Source organism: Procambarus clarkii, chromosome 70 (genome assembly GCF_040958095.1).
Source record: "Procambarus clarkii isolate CNS0578487 chromosome 70, FALCON_Pclarkii_2.0, whole genome shotgun sequence".
Taxonomy (NCBI): Eukaryota; Metazoa; Arthropoda; class Malacostraca; order Decapoda; family Cambaridae; genus Procambarus; species Procambarus clarkii.
In genome coordinates this window covers 16,674,390-16,702,201 of record NC_091219.1, presented here as the reverse complement: position 1 = coordinate 16,702,201, position 27,812 = coordinate 16,674,390, and the positions used below count along the sequence as shown (strand labels likewise).

Below are 27,812 nucleotides of genomic sequence, written 5' to 3'. Positions count from 1 at the left end.
CAAAACAAACACCTATTCAGGTGAAAATTGCTACAAAAAGCAGAACAAGTGGATAGAACTCCCCAAAATGAAACGAGGAAATGAGCATGACGTCACACGTCGCTGTGACACGAAGCTTCCCCCCCCCCCCCCCCCTCCCCGGGAGGGGGAAGGAGTAGCCCCAGACCCTTGCGCTGGCCATCCACCCTTCAGTTCTATGGCTGATGCTGGAAGCTGAGGTTGTGTGCTCTGGCTTCAGTGATTTTCAGCACTGTGCATGGCGTATAGTAACTGTTCTCTAGGGGTGCCCGAGCCAGGAGTTATTCTACAGTACTCGGGCTGCATGCGCCTAGGGTTATCGTCCTTAGGTGCCCTGTAAATACTGCCCCTTGGGGCCACTTTCCACAAGTTCCTTTGGTCCTGCTTCTGCTGGGCCGATTTATTGCTTGGTTTTTCGGTCGCCCTTAGGGTGCTTGGGGGTTTTGTCTCCCTTGTTTACCTTAGGGTAAGAGGCAGTTTGCACTGGTAAGGGGCGCAGGGTGCTGCGCAGCTTGTTTTCACCATTCATAGGGGCCGGCTCTATTCCTTTTGGGTACGTTGTCCTCTTGCGTTTTTTTTTTTTCTTTTTCTTTTTGCCTGGTGGGGGGTCTGCCTTGTGTTGCCTCTTTGTTGTTGAACCCCCACATCCCGGGGGTTCAGCTTCTAGAAGTTTTGTTGCTAGACCTGGGTGCTGGTTATCAGTACCCTGCCTGAGGCTTCCCTGAGCGTGAGTTCCATCTCAGGACCCTGGGAAACCCCAGGGAGCGCGCAGATCCGATGGATGTGACCCCCGAGTTCCCCCTTGCTTTGTGCGAGTTCGAGGGTTGCTCAGTCCCCTCGTCTCAGGGTGACTCTCACTGTTTTTGCCTCCATCACGCTGCTTGTCGGGTCGATGACACTTTCGACCCGGAGTCCTGTGAGTTTTGTTGCTTGCTGGTGACTCAATTTACCCAGTCCAATGATAATCTTCTGCAGGTACAGGCGGCGCAGGCGTTGCATGTGCGCTTTATGTTGTTGCAACGCGCTAGGTTGATTGCTGACCCAGATGCCCCGAGGCTGCCCCGTTTTGCTTATAGGGCTCGGACTTGGGGTGATGGTCACTTTGTCCTTGGTTCAGTCCGCACCCCATCGTCCTTCTCCTCCTGTGGCTCGTTCTGGTCCCCCCACCCCCTGCTTCCGGCCCTGAAGCATCTAAGGGTTTCAGAGTCGGGGCAGGGTTTAGATGGTCTTGAGACTCGGGCAGTCTCGGAGGATGCCCCTTCCGGTGTGGCAACGGAGGCATTCGAGTCCGATCTTCCTGCCGAAGCCTCTGGGTCTGACCAATGGGCCCCCCTTCCGTCTGGCTTACACGGCTATGCTGCCCTTTTCTTCTGAAAAATCAAATCATCCGATGATTTGGGGGATGGCTCAGCCCTGGGTCCTGCAGTGGAGGATCCTGAGGCAGAGGAGGGGCAGACTTGGGGGCCTTGGGCCCTGTTGGTCCTGCCTGGGTTTTTCTGCCCTCTGAGCTGGGCTTACTGTTATAAGGAGTGGGGGTTTTCTTTCCCCCCTCTGCGTACGAATTAGATTTGGTGTCTGCCCCTCCTTGGGTTTGGTTCCGTGTCCCCCCGGGTGCATCAGTTCTGTCTTTATGGAGGTTTTCAGCTTCCCACATCCAACCGTCTGCGGTGTGGGCGGCCCTTGCGGCTTACCTCCTGTGAGACCCAGATTACGCCTCTGTTATGGGTCCGTCTTCTTTCAGGTTTGGGATGTCGTACTCTTTCCGAGTCCGTTACATTCCGGAGTCATCTCTGGCTGGATGACTGTCCTGTTTTTGCTTTGGAGGCTTGACATTCCTTTTGTCGTTCCTGTATGCTTGAGTTGCGCGAGGCTTCAACGGTGGTTCAGGTTTTCCTGGGAGGCGACCTTGAGCACCTCAATGAATGCTTGTTTGCCCCTGCGCTTCCCTGGGGCAGTGGGGAAGGAATTGTGGGGTTCAGTCCCTGAGCCCATTATGTGCCTCTGTAACCCTTTCCACTATTGCCCACAAGATGGGTATGGAGTGCAGAATATATGAACTAAACTCAAAAAACCTTCCCCGAGATGTTGGCATCGTGCAGCTCCATGTGCAGGTTCCCTCCCTTTCGGCTGCGCAGGTTGTTGAGGACTTACGCGCCCGTGGCCTCTTGGCTTTGGCCTTTCATTTCTTTTCCCTCATGGAACTGTCTTCGGACTGGCTTGAGGAGGATGTGGGGATGCTTGGGACCGTTCCTGGCTCTGGTGCCTTGGGCTGGCAGCTTGCTCGTCGGCTGCCTTGTTGAAGCTCTTGGCGCCGATCCTGCGGGATGCGGTTTCGCTGTTTTATGCTTCCCCAGTTCATGTGTAGGCAGGCGATGCTTGCCTCCTCTCTGGAATCGGCTTGGGCCCTGGCTCTTAGGATGTCCTCTCCATTTTGTCCTCTGCTTTTTGCGGATTCTGCCGTGGCGCAGTATTTGCAGGCTGCTAAGGCTAGTTGTCGTCCTGTGTCTGACTTGTTGGTTCTCCTGGAGTCCCGGGGGGTAGGGGGGGGCAGCCTTCCCGGAGGGGTCGTGCCAGGGCTCGGGGATCCTCTCGTTGAGGTAGGCCGCTGGTGCCAGTTTCGGGTCCGGCCCTGCCTTCAGACCCGCCTTTGTTTGGTTGGCGCGGTGTTCGCTCTGTTCGACCCACGGAACTCTATACACATGACTGATGTCAAAGTCTGACATTAGCATATCAGCCTGGATAGCTCCAGGGAGCCTCCGGGTCTCACCCAGAAATTGGCTTTTCATTACATTCAACGTTAGTTTTTTCATACAGCATGAAATACAAGAAGAAATTTTTAATTAAATATTAGTATAAAGCAATTTGCTTTATTATGTAATGCAGTATTCAGATGAATAGAAACGAACCAATCTTTGCTGAATAAGAGTTTATAACTTCCAGAAGAATGATAAAGGACTCATAGAAGATTGTCATCGGTGTACAGCCCAGTGGCTGGAACTACAGACCCGCATTGGCACCATGGCCTCACAGCTGGACCAGATCCCTCAACGCTGGACACAATATGAGACCAAGTAAGATATTACAATCATTATTTGAAAAGATTCCATCATCAATTGTAAAATAATGTATAATAATTGTTATGAAAATTCAGGCTTTCAGTGTAAAGTAAAGGACTATTATTTTTGTTCCTGTCACAAGCTTTCCGCCCCATTCCTTGTCCTGTGAAAAAGGATTAGGTTATGGTTAACTAGAAAGGTCTACCTTGATTATCAGGTCTCCTCTTGATTAATTTTTTAGGGTGAATTTCCTGGTGATGCACCTTTGCTTGATGTTCTCACTTTTCTCCTGTTAAAATAGCACCTTTATGCCATCCGTAGGTCTCCAGTTTTTAGCAGATTGGTTGACCAGAATTATATATATGTGGTCACTTGTGCATTAGCAGTTTTTTCTTCTCTTGAGCATACCACTGTGTTCACCACTCCTCGACTCTGTGCCTTGCGGTGCATGTAGGTGCTGTATATGGGAAACATTATTCAGTGTTCGTGAGGGCACATTCCACCTTGTTTACCTCCTGCTCTTAGTACACTACTGCAGATAGGTATCTTAGCTTTGGTTGTAGTTTGCTTACCTGGAGCATACCTGGAGAGGGTTTTGGCATTTTTTCTACTCCCCGAGCCTGGTCTCGGGTTCGAGACAATTGCTTTGCTTAACCAATTTTTTCATGAATGTGCAACACTTTTGATACAGCCATAAATATGTTACCTTGTTGTCGAGATTTCTCGTCAGTGTCTGCTCACCTCATTCTTTCAGCTATTGTGATTCACCTTTTGATATGCTGAGTTTCCGATTGGATTCTTCATTGACCTGAGAAAGGCCTTTGATACTGTTAATCACAATTACCTCTTATGTGAACTCCATCATTATGGAATCAGAAGCCATGCACTGGACTATATCCAATCCTATCCTAGTGATAGACACCAGTGTGTAGCCATCAATAATATAACCTCTCCCACTCTACCAATAACCATTGGAGTGCCACAGGGCAGCATCTTGGGACCTCTTCTATTTCTTACATATATCAATGATCTGCCTAATGTCTCTAACATTCTGAAACCTATATTGTTTGCTGATAATACTACCCTCATCTACTCTAACCCCAACCCACATACACTAAATAATGTTGTTAATAATGAACTAAAAAAAGTCCACTTATGGATGTCAACCAACAGACTAACACTTAACATAGAAAAGACCTACTACATCCTATTTGGAAGCAAATCTACAAATGCAATTCAACTTCAGATAGACAATGTAAACATTAGCAATAAAAATGATGGAAAGTTTCTTGGCCTATTCCTAGACAAGAGACTCAACTTCAGCACCCACATACAACACATAACTAAGAAAGTCTCTAAAACAGTTGGTATACTCTCCAAAATCAGATATTATGTACTTAACTCTGCTCTCTTCTTTCTATATTAAGCACTAATCTATCCCTATCTTAATTATGGTATCTGTGCATGGGGTTCAACCACTGCAAACCACCATCTGAACCAGTGTTTTTGTTTTTGCCTTGTAGGGGGGGGGTCTACCTTGCTTGCCCCTTGGTGTATGACCTGACATGATTCTTCAGGTGGTGCCTCCTGCTAGGTCTATCCACTTGTTCAGCTTTTGGTAGCAAATTTTACCAGAATAGGGGTTTGTTTTGGGATGCTTACCTTTCTGTGTGCCTGACCCGGTTGATGGCAGATATAGAATGCTTCCAACTACACAGGGGTTTCCATAGGACATTGCTCCCCTTGCCTCTCTGAGGGGGCCCAGTTTTGGCTCGTGGTCACCGGTAGACCCACAGAACTCCATACACATGACTGATGCCAAAGTCTGACATTAGCATATCAGCTCGGATAAGCTCCGGGGAGCCTCTGGGGCTCGCCCAGAAAATGGCGTTTCATTACATTCAACACTTTTTTTTTTTGTAATTCATTTAAAATGCAATCTGGGTCAGATAAAGTATTTTGTTGTGTCTTCTTAGCTCTATTTTGACATGATTGTATGATTTGAAAAGCTTGCAATTGATGTTGATGCAGTATGTTGATCTGGTCTAATTATTGCAGATGTTAATCATAGGGGAGTAGGATTTTGTCTCGGAAAGCAACTGTGTGTACTCTCTTAATTTTTTTTTATATTCTGAATGATAAATTGTTAACCTATACAGCATATAGCCTTAAAAATAATTTACATTATGCATAACACTGTAAATTTAACTTCATCCACAAGGATGAAGGAAAAATTTACCATATTTTGACTTGCTTAACAGAGTTGAAGAAACAGTGTCATGGATGGATGGTGTCAATGACTGCCTGAAGGAAGTGAACAGAGAAACATCCAAAGCTGAGGAATATGAAAAATTGAAGGACAAATTTGTGGTAAGTATAGTAATACATTGTTGCTTATAATCACGACAAAATAGCAAGCTGTATTAAACAAATACCTATATACTCAGGCTTGCATTCCCAGCTTACTATTACATAGAAAAATAAATTTGCACTTTCAAATTTTTTTTTTCCTCTCTGTAAATACAACAGTAAGTTTTATTAAAAATTTTATGGAATTATTTCACTGTTCTGTGTTTTACTGAAATTTGACTCTTGAATATATATGTCTGTACAATTGATGGCACTCTGTCATTCTCAGCAGAGTTTGCAGGTATAGAAATAACATTCTGATTTGAACTCATACATATATTATTAAAAGTCTTAACACGATATTCATAATAATATATTGTAAGAAAGTAAAAAGTGAACTTTACTTTGAAGCTCTACTTATGTATAAACCTAAGGGTGGAAGGGAAGATGTAAGTGGCTTATCAGCAGTGTCCAAGGAACAGAGCCCCATTGACTAGTTCACCAGTTTGAGCGCCACCGTCTCTAGTGACCTCAATAGGTGCAGGAAGCTGATTGCTTGTGTAAGATATCTCCATTATTCCTGAAGGCTTTTTTCTATTATGAACTAAAATTCTGTATTGGTATTTACAACTTTGATGAGTATACAGTTTCATGAGTTTATTACAATTTGGGTGAAAAAGCATCTCCTGTTTTTTGTCCTGCTGTGCAGTATATCTCTGAGAACTACACAGAACCCACAGTCCCTACGAGTGGATGCCAGATGTGAGTATTTAGCACTCATTTAGATATAGGCGAGAGCAAATGCCAGAGTCCGGTTACCTGATCCTCCAATCACTTGGTCGTTTTCTCCTCAATTGCTTGTAGCAATCTTGAGGGCTGCCAATGGGTTCTACCAAATTTTAGTATTTAGTGTTTGGGCTATGATTAGGTTCGATCCTAAGAGCCAACACCAGCCAAATTCACAAAATAAGGCTGTAGCTTGTAGCAGGGCAATCATAGGGGGCAGTACTCTTTAAAGGTACAACGTAAAGAAATTTTTGCAATCGTAACAAATTTATTCAACAAACTTACTGAATACAAAACGGTAACAAGTTAACGTTACATTAATGTCCTGAGTTACACTTGACAGCTACTCAATTACCAGTGCTGTAGGAATTTATCCCACCACTCTCAGCTGGTAAAATCACGAGAACACCTCTCGGGACCCTCTTGCTTTGGGCAAGAAGATTAACAGCGAAATAACTGATCATTGGTGTACACTCGGACTCGTTTGCAATCAACACTTGCAATGCAAACAAATGACAAATAACAATCAAAACCATGTCAGACTTGTCACTAAGACAATCCGCAATAAATCATATTAATTACATTAACACACGTCGCTTAGACGGCAATCAAATCACAACAATTAATTAATTACGTTAACCACCGCACTGCGTACCTAGTTTCGGCAAAAGCTTCATAGAGCAATTGTCAAGAACATATTTTTGGTGTTTTTATAAATGTTCAGGTAAAGTTAATGTCAAAATGTTTCCAATCTCAACCATTTTCATTTCAAAACACAGTGATGAAAACATTAAAAATACATTAAGATATAGCCTAATTAAAAAAATAGCACAACTCTCAGAGTGCCTTAGGGTGCTCTGTGCAGTACAGTGGTTAATGATTCTATCACACAGACAAGAACAGTCAAACAATTACACAAATACCTAATTGTATTAATTAATTACGTTAATCAACTATGTTAATTACATTAATTACTGTCACCTAGACAGCTATCAAAGATAATTTACATTAAACACAATCTGTCACTCGGACAGCTAATCAATCACAACAGTAACTTTACTTCAATTACTCTGTCACCAAGACAATTAAACAGTCAGTGAGTAATTACTTTAACAATCTGTCACCGTATAGATAGTTAATCAACTAAGATGAATTACGTTAGTTACGCTATCACACAGGTAGCTAACGTGATAGCTGTCATGTTAGCTGACAGCTAACTTTTGCCTACTCTTGGTCCCATGATTCGTGGGCATTTCAGGTCATGTCTTCTGACCTTTGGTGGCGTTGGGTGGCTCCTCCTCCTCTGGGAGGTTCGGGGCTGGTGGGGCAGGCTTCCTACCTGTTACTTTGTCGGGTCGTCTTGGAGTTAGTGTGTTTGGGCGTGGCTGAAACGACCTCGTCCTTCAAGTGGGTTTCTTACTTGTTCCCAGTTCCAAAATGGGACTGTGCAGATCTTCAGTTCATTCTGGACTTGTCCCATCTAAACTGTTGGATTCCTTGTCCCTTCTTTTGGGTGACCACTCTGTCCCAGGTCTGGCTTCTTCTCGATCCGGGTGCTTGGATGGTGTCCCTGGACCTCAAGGATGCTTATGGCATGTTCCTATTCACCCAGGGTTAAGGGATTAGTTAGGTTTTGTGGTGGGGGTGTCAGGCTTGCCACTTTCGGTGTCTTTCATTCAGGCTGAGTCTGGCAACTCCCATTTTTTCGTGTCTAATCTGGGTCGTGGTGACCCGTCTTTATCTGTTAGGTGTTCGGGTGTTGGCCTACCTCAACAACTGGTTGGTTTGGGCTCCCAGCCAGTCCGCTTGACTGCTCACCAGGGATTTTGTTCTTTCCCAAGCTCGCCAGGTTTGGGTTCCTGGTGAAGTGGAGGAAGTCCCATTTAGTTCTGTCCCAGGTTCGGACTTGGCTCGGCAATGAGATGAATGTAATGAAACATCATTTTTTGAGTGAGACCTGGAGACTCCTCAGCAACCCCTCCCTTCCTCCGGTCAGCGGTTTTTGAGGGGTTTTTTGACATTCAGCCTCAGAACTGAAGGTGTGGATAGCCAGTGAGGGGGTCTTGGGCTCCCCCTCGGGAGGGGGGGCCTCGTAGCCTGGTGGATAGCGCGCAGGACTCGTAATTCTGTGGCGCGGGTTCGATTCCCGCACGAGGCAGAAACAAATGGGCAAAGTTTCTTTCACCCTGAATGCCCCTGTTACCTAGTAGTAAATAGGTACCTGGGAGTTAGTCAGCTGTCACGGGCTGCTTCCTGGGGGTGGAGGCCTGGTCGAGGACCGGGCCACGGGGACACTAAAGCCCCGAAATCATCTCAAGATAACCTCAAGATAAGATAACCTCCCCATTCCCCCTTCCCGGGGATGGGGGAGCTGGGCAGACAGCAGATGGTTGTAAAATCATGCTCGCTTGTTCGTTTTTCATTTGGGGGATTTCTGTCCATCAGTTCAGCTTTCAGGTAGCAACTTTTTAACCTGATACAATTTGTTTTTGAGCGCCTACCTTTCTGGGTGCCTTACCCGGTCGATAGACAGAATGCTTCCAATGACACGACACGGGTTTTTTTTTTAGGCCATTGCTCCTTGTGCCTCTCTGAAGGGGCCAGGTTCTGGCTCATGGTCCCTGGTAGGCCTAGAACTTCATTCGCGTGACTGATGCCAGGGTCTAATACATTCATATCAGCCCGGATAGCTCTGGGGAGCCTCTGGGTCTCTCAGAAAATGGTGTTTCATTACATTCAATGCTGGGTTTTTTACTGTGATGAGTCAATTCATGCAGGTTTATGCTAAATATTATCAGAATTTATCTGTATATATATATTATGCAATGTGAATGCTTCATATATTTAAATTTGTCAGGACCCAGATTTTGTAATTTCTATTACTTATAGCTTTAAAATATACGTTATATTTCTATACACTGTTTGTTAATAGAGTACTGTAATATGTTCTTTTCTCCATACAGGCCATGTGTGGTGATATGGAGTCTCGTCGTGAGTCAATGAAATGGCTGGTTCAGATGCTAGACTCCTTAATCACACACATACCAGAAGAGGATGGCCAGTATGAGCAACAGAAATTAGAGTCTCTTATAGCTCGCTATAAGGCTCTTGTCCCTACTATAGAATCGGCCCTCATCCGTGCAGAAACCTACACCAAATGTTACCATTACCGTGAAGATATTGACAATGTCGTTGCAATATTAGAAGGTGTTAAAAAGCAGAGTGAAAAAGAAGCTCTGCCAGAGAACCTTGAGTCTATTACATATTTGATTCAAGAGCAAGAAAAAATAGTTCAACAGCTGGAAAACCAAAGGGACAATATCTTTTCAACAATCCAGAAAGGTAAAGACCTTTCCAGGGACCAGAGTGCACCTCTCTTTGTTAATGCCATGTTACAGACACTGGAAGCTAAGTGGAACGAAGCTTACAATGGCTCTGTCGATAAGTTAAACAAACTAAAGAATACACAGAAAGTTTGGTCAGATTATTCTGACCAGAAGAATGAAATCTTAAAACTAATAGCTCAGGCTGAATCAGAACTGTCTAACATTATTGCCCATAATAATCCTCAGCAAGTAGCAAATGAATTGAGCAACAAGCAGGAAATGAATGAACACCTTAATGAAACAACTGATCAGATGCTTCGTAAATTGCATAACCATTCAAGTAATCTTGCTAAACTTGCTACTCCAGAAAGAAAGCCTTTACTTGAGAAAGAAGTTGTTGAAATTGAGCAGCGCATGCAAATGGTTATTGATACTGTCTCAGAAAAAATTGAGTTCTTGGAGCAATTAAATGTTAAATGGGTACACTTTACTGGTACATTACATGAGTTAAAATCTTGGTTGACTAATGCTCAGAATGTGTTAGAACGCCTTGTTACTCTTGAAATGTCTCCAGAAAGCAGAGACTCGCAAACAAATGAGCTCAAAGCCAAGATCAGTGAAAAACTAGGTGTAGTTAGAACCCTAGAAGAGGAAGCTGAAGAACTTTTAGAAGGAGAACCATCAAATGATGCACTACAATTTAGTGCTGAACTTGGAGAGTTAAAGATGAACATTGTCACCCTAAGCAAACATACAGAAAAACATTATGAAACTGTTCGAAATGACTTGAAACACTGGAATGAGTATCAGACGGGAATTCAAGAAATAAAGCCATGGTTAGAGGAAGCAGAAACTAAAGTTGCTGTAGGACTGACCAAACCTAATTGTATGCAGGATGCTATTCAAGCCTCTGATGTAGCTAAGGAGTTTGAAAAGGAATGTGATGATTGTTTGGAGAAACTGCGCTCTGTGTCATCAAAGAGTGCCCAAGTAGCACGTATGTGCTCAGTAGTTGATGAAATTGATGCTCTTCATTCTCGATGGACTGCAGTACATGATGTTGCTCTACAGTGGAGTGAAAAGTCAGAATCTCTTCTTGCCGAATGGGAAGATTTTAACTACAAATGTGATGCTGTATCTTCATGGGTCCATCAAATGGAAGAACGCCTAGAGAAAGTCAGTGAGTATGCTCCAACTGTGCTTCGTTTAGAAGATCGTGTTGTAAGCCTTAAAGATATGGTTAAGGAAGTAGCTGAAAAACAAACGGATCTCATAAATCTCACTGCTGTTGGTGATCATATTTCTGCTGGAATGGGGGCAGAAGGGAGTGCTTCTGTTAAATCTACTGTTGCAGAGTTGAAGAACATGATTACAAAGTTCAGCGACGAAATGCGTAAACTGAAAAATGAGTTATCGGATATTGTGGTAGTTCGTCAAGAATTTATTGCTAAAGTTGAAAAACTTGAAACATGGTTGAATGACTTCAGCAACCATTTAGATGAGCTTGAAGATATTGATATAGATGAGTTAGAAGGATGTCCAGATCTGGTTCATCGTTTACAGCAAGAGCATGATGAAAAGCAAAATGAAGTAACATCTCTTGCAGAAGAGTGCCATGACGTAGGTGACCGCTGCACTGGGAGAGATCGTGATGACTTGTTCACTCAGTTTGATGATGCAGAAGCCCGCTTTGAGAACTATGGAGAAGTAATAATATCTAAAAAACCAGCAATTTTGAAGTGGCGAGACTTTTGGGAATGGCAAGGAAACACAGATGAAGCTTTGAAAGGAATTAATCAACAGCTTGATGCCAAACCCAATCTTAATGACTTATCACAAATGAGAAAGGAATTAGCAAATCTGCAAGAGCAATGCCGCTCATGGGATGATGAGGCATCATACATTATGGATATTTGTAGAAAAAGTTCGACGACTATTAGGGACCCAGGCACTGGATCTGTGTTAGATATAGAAACAAAAGTTCAGGAATTTAAGAAGAAGATGGATGTGATAGACAGTCACCTTGATAGTCGACAAGATCAGTTGCAACAAGTTAATAGTCAATGGGAAGCATTCCATCGAGTTAAGAATCAATTGTGTGAATTTTTGGATGGTGTCACAAGGAGAGTTACTGACAAGGAGCTAACACAGAGTACATATGGAGGAGTTCAGAATTTGCTTGAAACAGTTGAAGGTGCACTTCAAGAAATGCAGTCACAACTTAAAATGAAAGACAAGCTACATGATTTGGGACGTGATTTAATGTCCAGTGACTCAACTCAGCTAGTGTCTGTGCAGAATGCTCTGACAGCAGCAGATGGAAGCTGGGATCGTGCTCAAAATATGTTATATGAAATGCAAACTAAGTTTACCAGTATCACGTCATTATGGAGACAGTGTACAGATGGACGTGAATACTTACAAGCTGCTATCACAGAAGCTGAACGCAATATTGAGAAGCTAGTGGGGAAACTATCAGAAGCCAGTGGTGTTCAGAGCATGATGAACCTTTGTAAGAAGACAACTGATGCCCTTCGTAGAACCAGACCTCAACTTGAGAATTTCATTTCAAAATCTCAACACTTGAGCCAACAATTGGACAGTGAAACGGGATTTGATTCCAGCACTGTTCGTCAACATTCACAAGAAACTCAAAGTAAGTGGCAAAGTATGATGGATCTTCTTAATCAGCGGTCACAAAATCTTGAAGGTCAACTTGTTCTTTGGAAACAGATCATAAATGGGCGTGATGAAATCCTTTCATGGCTAAGTGATACCTGTGAAGCCTTAGATGAAACACAGATAGCACATGAAATGGAAGCTGCGGTGGAAAAGTTAGACAAATATAAAACTGAACTTTCAAATTATGAAAGTCTTTTCCGCAGCCTTCAGAGTCGAGCCAAGCAGCTTGAATCATTAAATGCTGGGACGTCTCTGGCTAGGATTGAGGAAATTATTAGCACTCTTGCATCTGAATTTGAACAGACAGAATTAGCTGCCTCCAAGCTTAGCACCTACCTTGATGAAATGAAGGAGCAAGAGTTAAGTGTGTACGAAGATATTAGAGATCTCAGTGAATCATTAACTCAGATACGTGACAGACTAATGAAATGTGAAGACATAACAGGAGATGACAAGAAAATTATTGTACGCCTTGAAATTGCCAGGAAAATTGAGATAGAGTTGCAGCAGTATAGTGATAGGATTAAAGAAGTGAAAATACAAATTGAGGAGCTGAAGGCAAGTTTCAGAGGTTTTGAGCCCAATAAACTTATTAAGGAATACACAGCACTTCAGAAGAAATATGAGGGAATAATAACCCAGACGACAAAAGCATGCAAGAGTCTCTATTATGTTATTGAAAAACATTATCGTGACCGGCTGTCAGATGTACAGAGGTTTATCACAGTTCATCAAGAAAAAATTTTGTGGTGTCAGGATGAGCCAGGTAGTGATAGGTATGGTGTTGAAGCAAAAATGTCTGCTCTTTCTGATGTAAGATCAAGTCTGAAATTAGGACTCACAAAAAGACAGGATCTTGAAAATTGTCAAGAGCTGTATGAACGCATAGTAAATGCTGAAGAGCGTGAAAATATTGAGGAAGAATGTGAGTTAGCAATATCTGAAATGGAAGAGTTGAGTGCCAATCTTGATGAGTGCCATGAAGCTCTGGCACACTCTTTAGCACTCTGGCAACAGTATGAACTAATGACAGAAAACCTAAGTTCATGGCTTCGTGAGGTTGAGGGTCGTGTTCGAACAGAGACAACAAACCAGATCGACATGACTATGGTGCGAGAAAAGATAAAAAAGACTGAAACTCTCTTGGAGGAAGTTAACAGTCATGATGATGAAGTGTGTGAACTCATGGAAAAGACACAGGAACTAATGGAGATAAATCCAGAGTCAAGAGCAGGGGAGTATGCAAATCAGATAAAAACCAGAGTGCAAGCTCTTATCCAATTTTGCAATACATTCCTTAACAAACTTAATCAGTTAACTAGAGACCAAAAGCTTTACACTGAAACTATTGTGAAAATGGAAGACTGGCTTAAAGATGCAGAAGAAAAACTTCAGACCTTTGAACTGATGACGCGAGGTGGAGGGAAACCTACCTTGGCATACCAGTCCAAGTTGCAAAATTTGAAATCATTTGTTGAGGAAAAGAAAAATGGCCAGCAGCTCTTGAATGCTGTAGTTGAGCATGGAGAAGCGTTATTTTCAGCCATTACTCCTGAAGGTCGTGAGAAGATACGATTAGATCTTCGCACCCTTAGGGACACATGGGAAGCTCATCTTGACAAAGTTAACCAACTTTACAAGAGTGTAGAGGGTATTATTATGCAGTGGTCCTCTTTTGATGATAACTTTAGTCAAGCCTCAAAGTGGCTAGAGGAAATTCAACAGCGAGCAGGAACAGAATTTGACTTAAAACCCACCTTATCTGATAAGAAAACTCAGCTACAACAATATAAAGCTATTTATCAAGATATTAACTCACATGAAAGTATGATATATGGTCTTAAGGAGAAAATTGAGTTTTTAACCGATGACGAAACTTCTGAAACTGTTGATGATATGATTAGCCAGTACAAAGATCTAGTTTCGCAAACTCAGCAAAGAATTGGATGGTGTGAGGAATTCATCCAGCAGCATGAGACATATCTTCATAATACAGAAAAATTCCGAGATTGGTTAACCTCGCAGAAGGCTGAACTGGCATTATGTGCAGATGTATCACCAGAAAGTAGTGAAGTCCAGATGAAAATGAACATTCTTGACACACTTGAGATGAGTGAAGAAGATGGGCAAACTCTTATGGATATTTGCGAGGAGAGTTTAGAGTTAACTCTTAAAAATACTGATCCATCAGGACATTCAGGTGTAAAAGCAGACCTTGATGCTCAACAAAGAAACTGGCGGGCTCTACAGTCAGAAATTTCTGAAGGAAAACGGAAAGTATTTGGAATTCTATCACAGTATAACGAGTGTGAAGAAGTAGTTCAAGCACTAAAAGACTGGCTTAAAGCTATTGAAATTAAAGTTAAAGACCAGTCTCTTAAGAGTACCTTAGATGCCAAAGAGAATCATCTGGATCGTCTCCGCCAACTTGAAGAAGAGATTGTTGAGAAGGCCCCGGCAATCAGTGAAGCTCTGTCCCAAGCACAAAGTATGGACAGTGAAGGCAAGCACGCTGTTCAGATTTCTCAGTTGTCCTCTCGTTACCAGGCCCTGAAGAATGTGTTGAAGGAAATGATGAGTCGGTATGAGCAATTTATCCGCGAACACCGCTCTTTCCTGGAAAAATATGAGGAATGCACTGAATGGGTTGAAGCAGTAGACCATGATTTAAGAGAGCATGCTGAAATAGTAGGTGATATGAAAATCCTGCAAATGAGACGGAATAAAGTTGAACAGTTAATTGAACTAAAGTCAAGCCAGGCTAACAAAGTAGATGCTGTCCTTGAGCTTGGTGAACGACTATATTCACACACAGCTCCAGATGGTAGGGAAAACATTCGACAGAGTCTTCGTGATTTAAGGGAGCGTTGGGAAGCTTGGTGTGACTCTGTTACAAATGCAGGGTTGACTCTTGACCAATGCCTTCAACAATTTTCAGACTTCTCTGGGGCACAGGAGCAACTTACCCGTTGGTTGCGTGATGTAGAACTTGCTATGCAACAACATACTGAACTTAAGAATTCTTTGCAAGAAAAAACTGCTCAGTTACAAAACCATCGCTTAGTACACCAAGAGATCCAAGCACACCAGAGTTTGGTAGAAATGGTTTGTGAGAAGGCTCAGACCTTAGTCAACCAAACTCAAGATAAAACACTTAATGTTTATATCCAGTCCATTCAAACACTGTTTCACAACATCGTGCTTAAGAGCAGAGATCTTTTAGACAAGTTAGATTTATGTGTACAGGATCATGCCCAGTTCAACACACTTTGCAAGAGCTTTGGTGATTGGCTAAATCTTCAGCGGGATCAACTACACCTGTGCGCAGATGTTTCAGGCGAGAAGTCAGATCTCATCAAAAAACTAGAAAATCTAAAGGTATGGGTGTTTATTATTTATTTATATATAGTAATGTACTCCATTCATACTTTTATAAAAAAGTTAATATGACTAAACAATAGACTCTAATTTATTAGAATATTTATTTATTATTAAACCAATATTGCTGCATGTTAATAATCATCTTACTTTCATGGAATAGCTTAGAAGTTTGTAATCAATATAACATTAGCTTTTGTGTACATGATTTTTATTGTTGCTATCATAAATAGTGTGCAATTTAACTCTTTCTTCCAGAGGGTAGAAACTGAACTTAATACCTGTTCACAACTTGTGCCAGTGACTCTTATCGTTGCAAAGGTAACAAGTGTGTCAGGATTGCATGCCATAGCCCTTTTAACATTTTCTTAGTAATATATGGTACACACTGTACATGCATTGATATGTGAATCTGAGTGCGTGTTTTGCTTCGTAACCAAAGCTTATCCCACTAGAAGCCTTGAGGAACTGGCTTGTTTTGATGAACATTTCTCTAAAGAGCAATGAACATAATTTACTCGTTGGGCTTTTCCACCTGGCAGTCTTACCAAATACTCTACAGCTTATATTAGTGAACATAGATAGATCTGGACTAAATGGAGCTCTCCTGAGGTAAAATGAGCAACACTGCACTATAATATAGGAAGCCTCTAAAACATGTAGACTTTATACAGCACAATATTGCAAAAAATATGATGAACACAATTTATCATGAGTAAAGTTAGTGGGGCTCAAATACTTTAACCTCACTACAGTTAATGTACAAGTGACTCAGACAAAAGTAAATAGACATTGATATTGTATTTTCTCTTTTATAGATAAATTACTTATCATGAGCACCATATACATTGCATTTATATATTATGTTTTTGCCCTGAAATTATGTCTGATAGTTTTCGCATGTCAAGTTGTTTGTGAGGTTTCTGTGATTTTGAGGATAGTTTTAGTAGCTGATGAATATATATATATCAAATTTATTTTACATTACAGTAGCATGTGATTAAAACATTGAGACATGGAATAGAAATGGTGTTAAGTTCAGGGTTTATAGAATTATTGGCTTTGCTTGTTAAGTACAGTATGTAAATTATACCTCTTTAATAACCATTTCAGAGGTTAAGCTCTGAATCATTGCAATCATTAGCTGTAATTCATATGATGCACAGTAAATGAATACAAATTGTTTTAAATACTGTACTAAACTCACTGGTATTAACTGGAAGCATTTCTTGAGAAAATTGAATGGGGTCTTTTTAACTTACAGATGTGATATATATCCCATGCATGCTCCCTTTCCATGTTTTAAAACTGTGGGAAGTGTTATGTTTGTTGATGCAATATTCACTTAAGAAGGTAATATAGAATGCAAGTTTCATAATTTGACCACAACACCTTTGCACAATTTTCTTACATAAAGCACATATTACATAAGATTAAATTTATATGTACACTAGTTCAATATTTAGATTTAGTTACTGCATATGTTTGGACCATCTATTTAATAACAGGAAAGGTAATTTGTAACAAAGCTTTATAAGTAGGTGATATACAGTGAAATATTGTTGAACTGTACTTCAGTAATTCCACAAAATTCTATGGTCCTTCAGAATTTATGAATCAGGCATTATACACAAAACTTCTAACAAATGCAAAAATGTCAAGTCTATGTTCATAATGCATTAATAATATTACACTGCGAGTCTCTTGTTTTACGAGCCATTAGCGCTTATGTTTCGCCACCGTCTTCCTCCAATTTTTACTTTTTCTGTGGGGAGCCCCTACAGCTCCCTGGAGCTTATCAAGCTAATGTATGTTATATTAGACTGGGACATTAGCTGTGGAGTGCAGATCTACCTGGGAGCAGAGCCAAAACCTGGCCCCTTCAGAGGGGGTTTCAGGGAGGAATGGCCCTGGAAAACCCCCTTGTGGTTGGGGTTTTCCTTACCTGCCATCGACCAGGGTTTGGCACCCAGAAAGGTAGGCATAACAAAATAAACTCCACATGGTAAGAAACTAAAACAAAAACCAAACAGAGGTAGAAACTCCCTACAATTCCAAGGAAACAAGCAAACATCACACTTTACTGTCGCGCTGCTCATCTACGCAGCCCTTCCCTCCCCGAGAGGGGAAGGGTGGGTGCCCCGGACCTCACCGCGCCAGCTGCCTAGCACCAGTTTGTAAGCTAATGTCAACCGGGACTGACGCTTCTCTGGCCTCAGTTTCCTAGGCGGTGTTTACCTTTGTGGCGCTCGCTGCCGTGTTCTGAGTTGTGCTGTGGCCAGGTGTTTCTCATCAGTACCAGGGCTGCATGCGCTTAGGGGCTTCCTTCCCTAAGCGCCCTGTGGGTACTGCCCCTGCTTGACAGGGTTATCTTCCCTGGGGCGTTCAGGAACCATTCCCGTAGAGGTTCTTGCTGCTCTGCATTTGTCTAGCCCTTGGGTCCAGCTGGGGCTTGGGGCCCTTGTTTGGCCTTTCGAAGGGACTGGTATTGTGCTGGTTAGGGCGTCAAGGTGTTGCGCGACCTGCAACCTACACGGTGGCCGGTTCCTGTTGCCTCTGGGGATGGTGTACTTTTGTGGGGGGTTTTCTTATGTTTTTATTTTCATTTGCCTGGTGTGGGTCTGCCTAGTGTAGCTATAGTTCCACTGGTAGTGTTTAGTTGCAGAGGTTTGGGCCTCTGCTAGGTCCCTGAGATTGTACACGTTGTAGGGGTTTTCAGTGTTGTGATCTACCCCTTGTTAGTTTTAGGTGTTAATCCTTAAACTGCACAACACATCATATGATGTGTTGAGTAACTTGCTATAAATTGTGCATCACGTCATACACAGGGTTTCGGTGTATGACGTCATACACAAGTCGTCCGCAAGGTTCTTAAATCTACCAGCCTGTGGTCTATCCTTGCGCCCGTGCCATTTGGACGTTTGCAGCTTTCTCTGCCGTGTTTGGTAACGTGTCTTGGGCTCAATTTGGGTGCGAGGATTTAGAGGTTGCACAGGTTCCTGGCGGCCTGTTATTTTGTGAGCATCTCCGCTCCTGGACGTTCTTGAATTACTTTGGGTCACATATTGCTGCCTGTTGTCTCGACTTCGTGTTGCGAAGTTTGTGGCGGCCGCCTCCCGGGTCGGCGCTTTCTTTTCCTTCTCTTTAGGTATGTAGCTCCAAGGAGCCGTAGGGGCTCCCCACAGAAAACCAGTGTTGAATGTAATGAAACTCCATTTTCTGGGTGAGCCCCGGAGACTCCCTGGCAACCCTCCCTCCCACTGTTCAGCGTTTTTTTTTTTTTTGCATTGGTTGAAGCTTAGCCTCCGAACTGGTGCTAGGCAGCCGGCGCAGTGAAGTCCGGGGCACCCCCCTCCCCATCTCGGGGAGTGGAGGGCTGAGCGGATGAGCGGTGCGGCAGTAAAGTGTGATGTTTGCTTGTTTGCTTGTTTCCATGGGATTGTAGGGAGTTTCTACCTCTCTGTTCGGTTTTTGTTTTAGTTTCTTAAACTTTTTTGTGGGGTTTGTTTTGTTATGCCTACCTTTCAGGGTGCCTAACCCCAGTCGATGGCAGATAAGGAAAACCCCAACAACAAGGGGGGGGGGAGTTCCAGGGCCGTTGCTCTCTGAAACCTCTCTGATTGGGCCAGGTTTTGGCGCTGGTCCCTGGTAGGTATGAACTCCATAGCTAATATCCTGGTCTAATATAACATACATTAGCCCGATAAGCTCCAGAGAGCCTCAGGGGCTCACCCACAAAATTGCATTAAATTATATTCAGCGCTGGTTTTATCACTATCATAATAAGTTTTATCCTTCAAATATGTCAGAAGCAAACCTACTGTAACGTATTGTACAAATGTTAACAAAGTGGAACAAGTATTAATGAAGGTGTTGATACTAGCACTAGTAATACAATGAAGAGATAACATTCTACAACTATACTTCATATCAATTTAACTATTAGAGGTCAGTTATTGTCTTATTTTGATCCATGGGCGAATGCAATTATCGTCATTTATTGCCAGTTTTTATACAAAGGATGTAAATACAGTAGGGGTATTATAGTGCATAGATGTATTGGAGTTAACCTAGACCCATGAAACATTCTGCTATTGTTTTGTAATTGCTTATTATGTGCTAGTGGCTTTACACAAGTGTAAGAACTCTTGTATATACAGTATAAATTAAAACAAAAATGTGAGGTTATCGTGTACTAATGCATGCAATTATTGTCAATCACAATTTGGTCTTTCTTGCCAGTGTTTGAATCTGTTCCCAGACAGAATAGCAGCAAAAGGAGAGGATTACAAGACACTTTGTTTAATCTGTGCCAGAAACAGGTTTATGTGCAATAAAGGTGTAAATATTACATTGTATGCCTATATTCAGTAGTTAATCACCATTTCTGGGGAGAGCCCCAACGGTTTCCTGGAGCTATCCAGGCTGATATGGATACCCTAACTATTTTGCATGAGTCGATGTGGGTGGAGTTCTAGGCCTACCGTGGACTATGAGCCAGAATCTGGCCCCCTCACAGAGGCACAAGGAGCAATAGCCCATAGAAATGCACATGTGATTTGGAGCATTCTATATCTGCTATCGACCTGGACAGGCACCCAGAAAGGTAAGCGCCACAAAACAAACCCCTATCCTGGTGAAAACAATGAAAATCTCCAACGAGTGGACGAAACTCCCCCCCCCCCCCAAAAAAAAAAAAAAAAGAGCAAACGAGCATGACGTCACATGATCCGCACAGCATGTTTGCACAGCTCCCCTCTCCCCGGGAGGGGGAAGATGGAACCCCAGACCCCGGACTGGTTGAGGTGGGGGTTCCTGTACCTCTTTTCCCCAGTTCAGCTGTTTCTCCACGTCCTGCTCACTTGGAAACTTTTCAGGGGCGCGTAGTCCTCTTGGCCCCATGGTGGCCGGCCCAGCTGTGGTTTCAGGCGCTGCTTGTCCGGTGTCCAAACTCAGAGGGTTTTCCGTGGCTCTGCCTCTTTCAGGAGATCGGCTCGGTCCAGTACGAGACTAGTTAGCTCTTCTCCTCGAGTCTTCGCATTTGGTGTTTTTGACTTGAGTTTATCACCATCTCTGTGGTGATCAGGTGGCCTCTTTGATGGTTTCCCACCTGGGGCTTCTCGGCAGCAGTATGAAGTTTCCTGGTGGTCCTTCTAGTTCTTTTTGACTCTTCGTCGTTGCTCTTCGCTTTCAGTTAGGGTGGTGTTGTCCTTTCTCTCTTTGTTGTTCCAGTACCATCGTCTTATGCCGAATACTGTCGCCTCATATCGTGCAGCACTGGCGGAGCCGCTGCAGCTTGCTTTCGGAATCGATGTTACTTCTGCACCGTTTCGCAAGCTGTCTCGTGCATTGTTTCTCCTCAATGTGTAATAGTCAACAAAACACCCAATGTGTAATAGTCAACAAAATAAAATCCGGACCATCAACCGTGAAGAACTCAATCCCCCAGGGTACTGTGCTTGCTCCAGTATTTTTTCTCATCCTCATATCGGACATAGACAAGGACACAACCTATAGCACTGTATCATCCTTTGCAGATGACACTAGGATCTTCATGAGAGTTGCCAACATAGAGCACACGGCAAACCTCCGATCAGATGTAGATCAGGTCTTTCTATGGGCTACAGAAAATAATGTGGTGTTTAACGAAGATAAGTTCCAGCTCATGCGCTACAGAAAAAATGAAAATATAAAACCGGAAACCACGTACAAAACTCAGGCAAATCATAACATAGAACGAAAAGGCAATGTAAAGGATCTGTGTGTACTCATGTCGGAAGACCTTACCTTTAAAGAACACAATAAAGTAGCCGTCACAACTGCAAGAAAATGACAGGTTGGATAACAAGAACTTTTCACACTAGAGATGCTGTACTGATAATGATAATGCTTTTCAAAACGCTAGTGCTCTCTAGAGTGGAGTACTGCTGCACAATGACAGCCCCTTTCAAAGCTGGAGAAATTGCTGACCTGGAGAGTGTGCAGAGAGATCCTTTACTGCTAGAATCCACTTAGTAAAACATCTAAACTACTGGGACCGACTAAAAAGCCTAAATCTGTATTCCCTTGAGCGCAGGCGGGAGAGATACATGATAATCTATATGTGGAAAATAATAGAGGGGCTGGTCCCAAACCTGCACACAGAAATAACATCACATGAGACCAGAAGGTATGGCAGGATGTGCAGAATACGCCCGTTGAAAAGCAGAAGTGCAATAGATACTCAGATACTCTGAGAGAGAACTCTATCAACATCAGAGGCCCGAGACTGTTCAACACTCTTCCACTACACATAAGGGGCATAACTGGCAGACCCCTCACAGTGTTCAAGAGAGAACGTGACAAACACTTCCAAAGGATACCTGATCAACCAGGCTGTGACTCTTATGTCAGGCTGCGAGCAGCCGTGTCCAACAGCCTGGTTGATCAGTCCAGCAACCAGGAGGCCTGGTCGACGACCAGACTGCGAGGATGCTAAGCCCCGGAAGCACCTCAAGGTAACCTCAAGGTAACCTCTGGCCTGCTCATGCGCCGCCTGAGCCGTCCTGGTCTTTGAACAGAGTGCTCTCCATTCTTTCTTCTCCTCGGTTTTTTGTGGCTCCCTCAGTTCAGGATTGTTTTACTAATGCTCTTTTTCTGTTGGCATTGGCCTCTGGGGGTCAGGTTGCAGAGCTTCATGTTCTTCTCCAGCGCAGAGGTTTCTACTCTTTTAGTTGTGGGCATAGGTATGTTCGTTTGCAGCCGTCTTCCTCTTTTCTGGCGAAGAACGAGACTGCTACTTTCCGAAGGGGTCTCTGGGTTGTTGATGCTTGGTTGGTCAGGCCAGGGGTTCATCATGTGTTGTGTCTGGTTGTGGCCCTCTGCCGTTTTCTGTGCGCCACGGCTTCTGTGTCCGGAGACACGCTTTGGGTTGATCCGGCTTCCCTTCTTTCCTGTTCGTGAGTACGGGTCTCTCAGGTCATCCACAGGGTAACATGTTTTCGGCAGACATTTGGGCACGGGGTTTTTGGCGGTCGAACAGGTCCTGGCTGCACGCTATCTCATGAACGTTCCTGGGCCCAGTCAGACCTGTGTGGCTTTGGGTCAGCGGTTGCAGTCCGTTGTCTCGACTTCAAGTTGAGGAGTGGAACACCGACCGTCTGCTGGGTAGGTCCCTTTTCTTCTTCTTTTGTCTTTGGTGAAGTAGCTCCGGGGAGCCGAAGGGGCTCCCCTCAGAAAACCAACATTAAATGTAATGAAATGCCATTTTCTAGGCTGGGCCCGGAGGCTCCCCGGCAACCCCCCCTCCCTCTGTTCGGCGTTTTTTCGCGTTTTGATATCCAGCCTCAGAACTGGGGCATGGATCACCGGCGCGAGGGTCTGGGGCTCCCCCTTTTCCCTCCTGGAGAGGGGGATGCTGCGCAGACATGCGGCGTGGCTTATGTGATGTCATGCTTGTTTGCTCGTTTTTCTTTTGGTGAGTTTTGTCCACTCGTTGGGGATTTTCATTGTTTTCACCAGAATAAGGGTTTGTTTTGTGGCGCTTACCTTTCTGGATACCAGTCCCGGTCGATGTCAGATATAGAATGCTCCAAATCTCATGTGCATTTCTATGGGCTATTGCTCCTCATGCCTCTGTGAGGGGGGCCAGGTTCTGGCTCAAAGTTCACGGTAGGCCTAGAACTCCACTCACATTGACTGATGCAAAATAGTTAGGGTATCCATATCAGCCTGGATATCTCCTGGCAGCCTTTGCGACTCACCCAGAAAATGGCGTTACATTACATTTAATGCTGGTTTTTTGACACTTATAAGTACATTATATAAATTGAGACATTCAACACATTATATAAACTAAAGTGAAGCAACAAGCATTCCTTAAGCAAGGTGCTGCTGCTTCCATGGACAGGGCAATGAGTTAGGATAGTCTGACATTTTGTATCAGCACATATGGGTTCGATTGAATGTCTGCCAGGTGACAATAGTTCAAAGAAAACACTGGAGAATACTCAATTTAGCCTGGAATGACCTCTAGGAGGCTCATTAGTAACATCTCAGCTACATTGTAATGCATACTGTAAATGTTAGAGTGTGGATACAGGTTCAAAATTGGACCATTGTCATATCACAATACAGTACAGTAATTGTAAATTTACTTAACAATATTCTATATGTTTGGGACCTAAATGGCATTTCACTGTATGAAAGGCACATATTGAATTACTTTGTCTTTTAATTCTCCCAACTAATAAGCAGCTGAACTGCTTTGGTGTCATGAGAAAGGCCAGATAATAGCTATAGATTTTTCTTAGTATAGTACATGTATTGCAGGCAGTGTATGTAATTGGTTTAAAGTATTTTACATGTATTTTCTTAAAACATGATTTCAAGATCTGAGCTAGAGAAATAAAAAATGTATTTATGAGTACAGTATTTTTCTCTAGTATATATTATGATAGATATATTTGGTAATGAATGCTAATAAAGTACAGTAGTGTTATTACCAGGTTCGATGTATATGGCCTTTTAAGATTCCATCTTCATGTGCTAATCTGGTATTGAACATCCCTCCCCTCCTTAGGATCTAGCCACAGTGCATGGCCTTGGTGATAAGAAGCTCCTGGAGCTACGGACCCTGGGAGAGAAGGTGGCATTAAGCACCTCTGAGCGTGGTGGCAAGGCACTGAGAGCTACTATTACATCTATGGAGGATGCATGGAATCTGCATATTGTCACTGTTGGTCAGTATGATTCTGAATTTTTGTCGTTTAAAATTGCTGTATGTGTAAGACATTAGGATTGTTGCAGTTATTTAACTGATTATAATCCATATTTTAATATTAGTACACTGTATGAGCTTGTTCTCTACTATTTCTGAGGGGAGCCCCGTCAGCTTCCTGGAGCTATCTAGGCTGATAAGCTAATGTCACACTTTGGTATCAGTCATGTGTATGGAGTTCTGTGGGTTGGAAGCAACCCCCGTGTGGTTGGAAGCATTCTGTCTGCCATCGACTGGGTCAGGCACCATGAAAGGTAAGCGTCCCAAAACAGACCCCTATTCTGGTGAAAATTGCAACGAAAAGCCGAACTGTGGATAGAACTCTGCAAACAGAAACGGGCAAACGAGTATGACGTCACACGTCACCGCACCACTGTCTGCGCAGCTCCCTCCTCCCCGGTAGGGAGAAGGGGGGAGCCCCAGACCCCCGCGCCGGCAATCCACCTCCCAGTTCTGAGGCTGATGCTATAGGCAACGGTCGTGTGCTCTGGCTCCAGTGATTGTTTCAGCACTGTACCTTGTGTGTGGTGACTGTCTTCTAGATGGTGTGTGAGCCGGGAGTGATTCTTCAGTACTCGGGTTGTATGCACCTAGGGTTTCCTTCCCTAGGTGCCCAGTAAGTACTGCCCTTGGGGCTTGGGGCAACCTTCCCCAAGTTCCTTGGGTTCTGCCCCTCTTAGGCCGATTACTGCTTGGTTTTCGGCAACCCTTTGCGTGCTTGGGTGTTCTGTCTCCCTTGTTCGCCTTTGGGTAGGGGACAGTTTGCACTGGTAGGGGCATAGGGTATTGCACAGCTTCTTTTCACCAATCATAGCGGCTACCTCTGTTCCACCTGGATATGCTGTCCTCTCTTGAAAACCCCTCTTTTCTGGGGTTTTCCTTTTCTTTTTGTTTGCCTGCCTGCCTGGTGGGAGTCTGCCTTGGTTCTTGCCCCCTGTGTACTGAGTACTCTTTCGTTTCCAGTAGTTTTTCCTGCTTGGTCCCCGTGAGTGTACACATCCCAGGAGTTCAGTCCTTAAAAGTTTTTTGGTAGACTTGGGCGCCAGTTTGCAGTACCCTGCCTGGGCTTTCCTGAGCGTGAGGTCTGTCTCAGGACCCTGGGAATCCTCATGGGGGCGTGTGGGTCCGATGGATGTGACTCCTGAGTCCCCTCTCACTTTGTGCGAGTTCGAGGGATGCTCTGTCCCCTTGTCTCAGGGCGACTCATTGTTTTTGCCTCCGTCTGCTGCTTGTGGGGGTCGGTGGCACCTTTGACCTGGAGTGCTGTGAGTTTTGTTGTTTGTTTGTGATTCAGTTATCCGGTCTTATGCTGAATATGCGGGTGCAGGCAGCACGGGCATTGCACATTGGATTCAGGTGGTTGCAACGTGCTAGGTTGTTTGCTCCCAGAAGCCCCGAGGCTGCCCCGTTTTGGTTGTTGTGACGGGACTTGGGGCTGTTGGTTGCTTCGGCTTTGTTCCTTTCTCACCCTCTTGTCTTTCCCTTGTTGTGATTTTGTCTAATCCCCCCTCCCCCCACCTGCTCCCTGCATCTGAATCCTCTCTGTCTGTGGGTTCAGGGTCGGGGCGGGGATTCGATGGTCTTGAGACTCAGAGGGGGGGGGGGGGTCTTGGGGGTTTCCCCTTCCGGGGTAGCAACGGAGACATTCGAGCCTGTTCCTCCATCCGGGTTGTATGAGTCTGCCAGTGGGCTCCCTTCCTTAGTAAATTTCCGGCTGCCCCAGCTTTTTCTTGTGAGGCTTGGTTTTTGGGGGGGACACACTTAGTGCTTCTACACCTTCCTTTAGTATCCATGGTGAGATTCTGTCAGGCCCAACAGCCTTTGTCACATCGAGCTCCAACAGACACCTTTTGACCTCATCACTGGTGAGGTCAAATTCCTCCAAGGCTGTTTAGTTTGCCTCCTCATTTACTGCAGGGGCTTCTCCTTGTTCTATTGTGAAGACCTCCTGGAAACTTTGAGTTCTTCACACACCTCCTTGTCATTCTCTATGTATCTGTTCTCCCCTTTTCTCAGTTTCATCACTTGTTCCTTCACTGCTGTTTTCCTCCTGATGTGGCTGTGGAGCAGCTTTGGTTGGGTCTTGGCCTTACTCGCTATGTCATTTTCAAACTGTCTCTCTGCTTCCCTCCTCACTCTGAGGTACTCATTTCTGGCCCTCTGGTATCTCTCCCTGCTCTCCGGTGTTCTGTCATTTCTGTAGTTTCTCCATGTTCTTTTACTCAGTTGCTTCGCTACCTTGCATTCCTTGTTGAACCATTGGTTTTTCTGTTGTTTTTCGTTTTTCTCCTTTTGGACGGGGATAAACCTGTCTGCAGCTTCCTGGCACTTCTGGGTGACAAAATCCACCATGTCCTGCACATTCTTGTCTCATAAGTTCTGTTTCCCCATGGTATTTCCCTGAAGAAGTTCCTCATCTCATCATATTTTCCTCTTCGGTAATTTAGTCTTTTTCCCTCCGATTCCATCCTTGGATAGGTTATCCCTACCTCCACCAAGTTGCCAAAAGTCAGTACACTGTAGTCACTCATTCCTATGGGGGCTTCAACTTTGACTTCCCTTATTTCTGACTCATTCAGGGTGAATATCAAGTCGAGTCTAGCTGGTTCATCATTGCCTCTCACTCTTGTGGGTTCCTTGACATGCTGGCTCAGAAAGTTCCTTGTTGCCACTTCCAAGAGTTTAGCTCTCCACATATCTGCACCACCATGTGGGTCCCCATTCTCCCAGTCTATCTTTCCATGGTTGAAATCGCCCATGATTAAGAGTCTTGAGCCATTCCTGCAGTCTTGAGTCTTGAGCCTAAGAGTCTTGAGCCATTCCTGCATGTGTTGTGTTTCGGTTTGTGTTTGTGTTTTTGTTTGTGCTTGGTTGGTTAGGCCGTAGGTGTATCATGTGTTGTGTCCGGTGGCAGCTTTACGTCGCTATCTGTGGGCCACTGGTTCAATTACAGTGGACGCGCTCTGGATGGATCCGGTTTGCCTTGTTCGCTGTTCCAGGGCTCGTGTGTCTCAGGTTGTCCGCTGTGTAATTAAGTCTAGCCAGCCGGTGGTCTACCCTCGAGCCTTTGATGTGAGGCAATATGCTGCTCTTGTTGCAATCTTTGGTAATATGTCTTGGGTCAACATTCGGGCACGAGGGGTTTTGAAGGTCGAACATTGTTCTGGCTGCCAGGTATCTCGTGAACATCCCTGGCCTTCTCCAGCCTTGTGTTGCATTGGGGAGACTGTCGTGGCCGTCAGTCTCTTCTTCAAATTGAGACCTGTAGTGCTGCCGCCTCCTGGGTTAGTCCCTGTTTTTAACCTATCTGTGGGTAGTTAGCTTCAGGGAGCAGACAGGGCTTCCCACAGAATACTAGCATTGAATGTCATGAAAAGCCATTTTCTGGGCAAGCCACTGAGGCCCCTTGACACCCTATCTCCCTCTGGTCGGCGATCTTCATTCAAGAACTGAAGTGGG

At 44.0% G+C, this 27,812-nt stretch overlaps 1 protein-coding gene across 6 annotated transcripts in view; it reads left to right on the top strand.

Annotated features, from left to right (window-relative positions):
* LOC123775278 (uncharacterized) overlaps positions 1-27,812 on the top strand; it is a 477,428-nt gene that overhangs the window by 124,749 nt on the left and 324,867 nt on the right. For 5 of the 6 annotated variants that reach the window (XM_069311592.1, XM_069311596.1, XM_069311595.1 and 2 more), the window contains exons 24-28: positions 2,959-3,089; positions 5,336-5,444; positions 9,173-15,595; positions 15,854-15,916; positions 24,156-24,315. In XM_069311592.1, coding sequence (XP_069167693.1) covers positions 2,959-3,089; positions 5,336-5,444; positions 9,173-15,595; positions 15,854-15,916; positions 24,156-24,315 — 6,886 coding nt within the window. The remainder of the gene's footprint in view (positions 1-2,958; positions 3,090-5,335; positions 5,445-9,172; positions 15,596-15,853; positions 15,917-24,155; positions 24,316-27,812) is intronic. The other variant, XM_069311593.1, reaches the window with a different exon arrangement.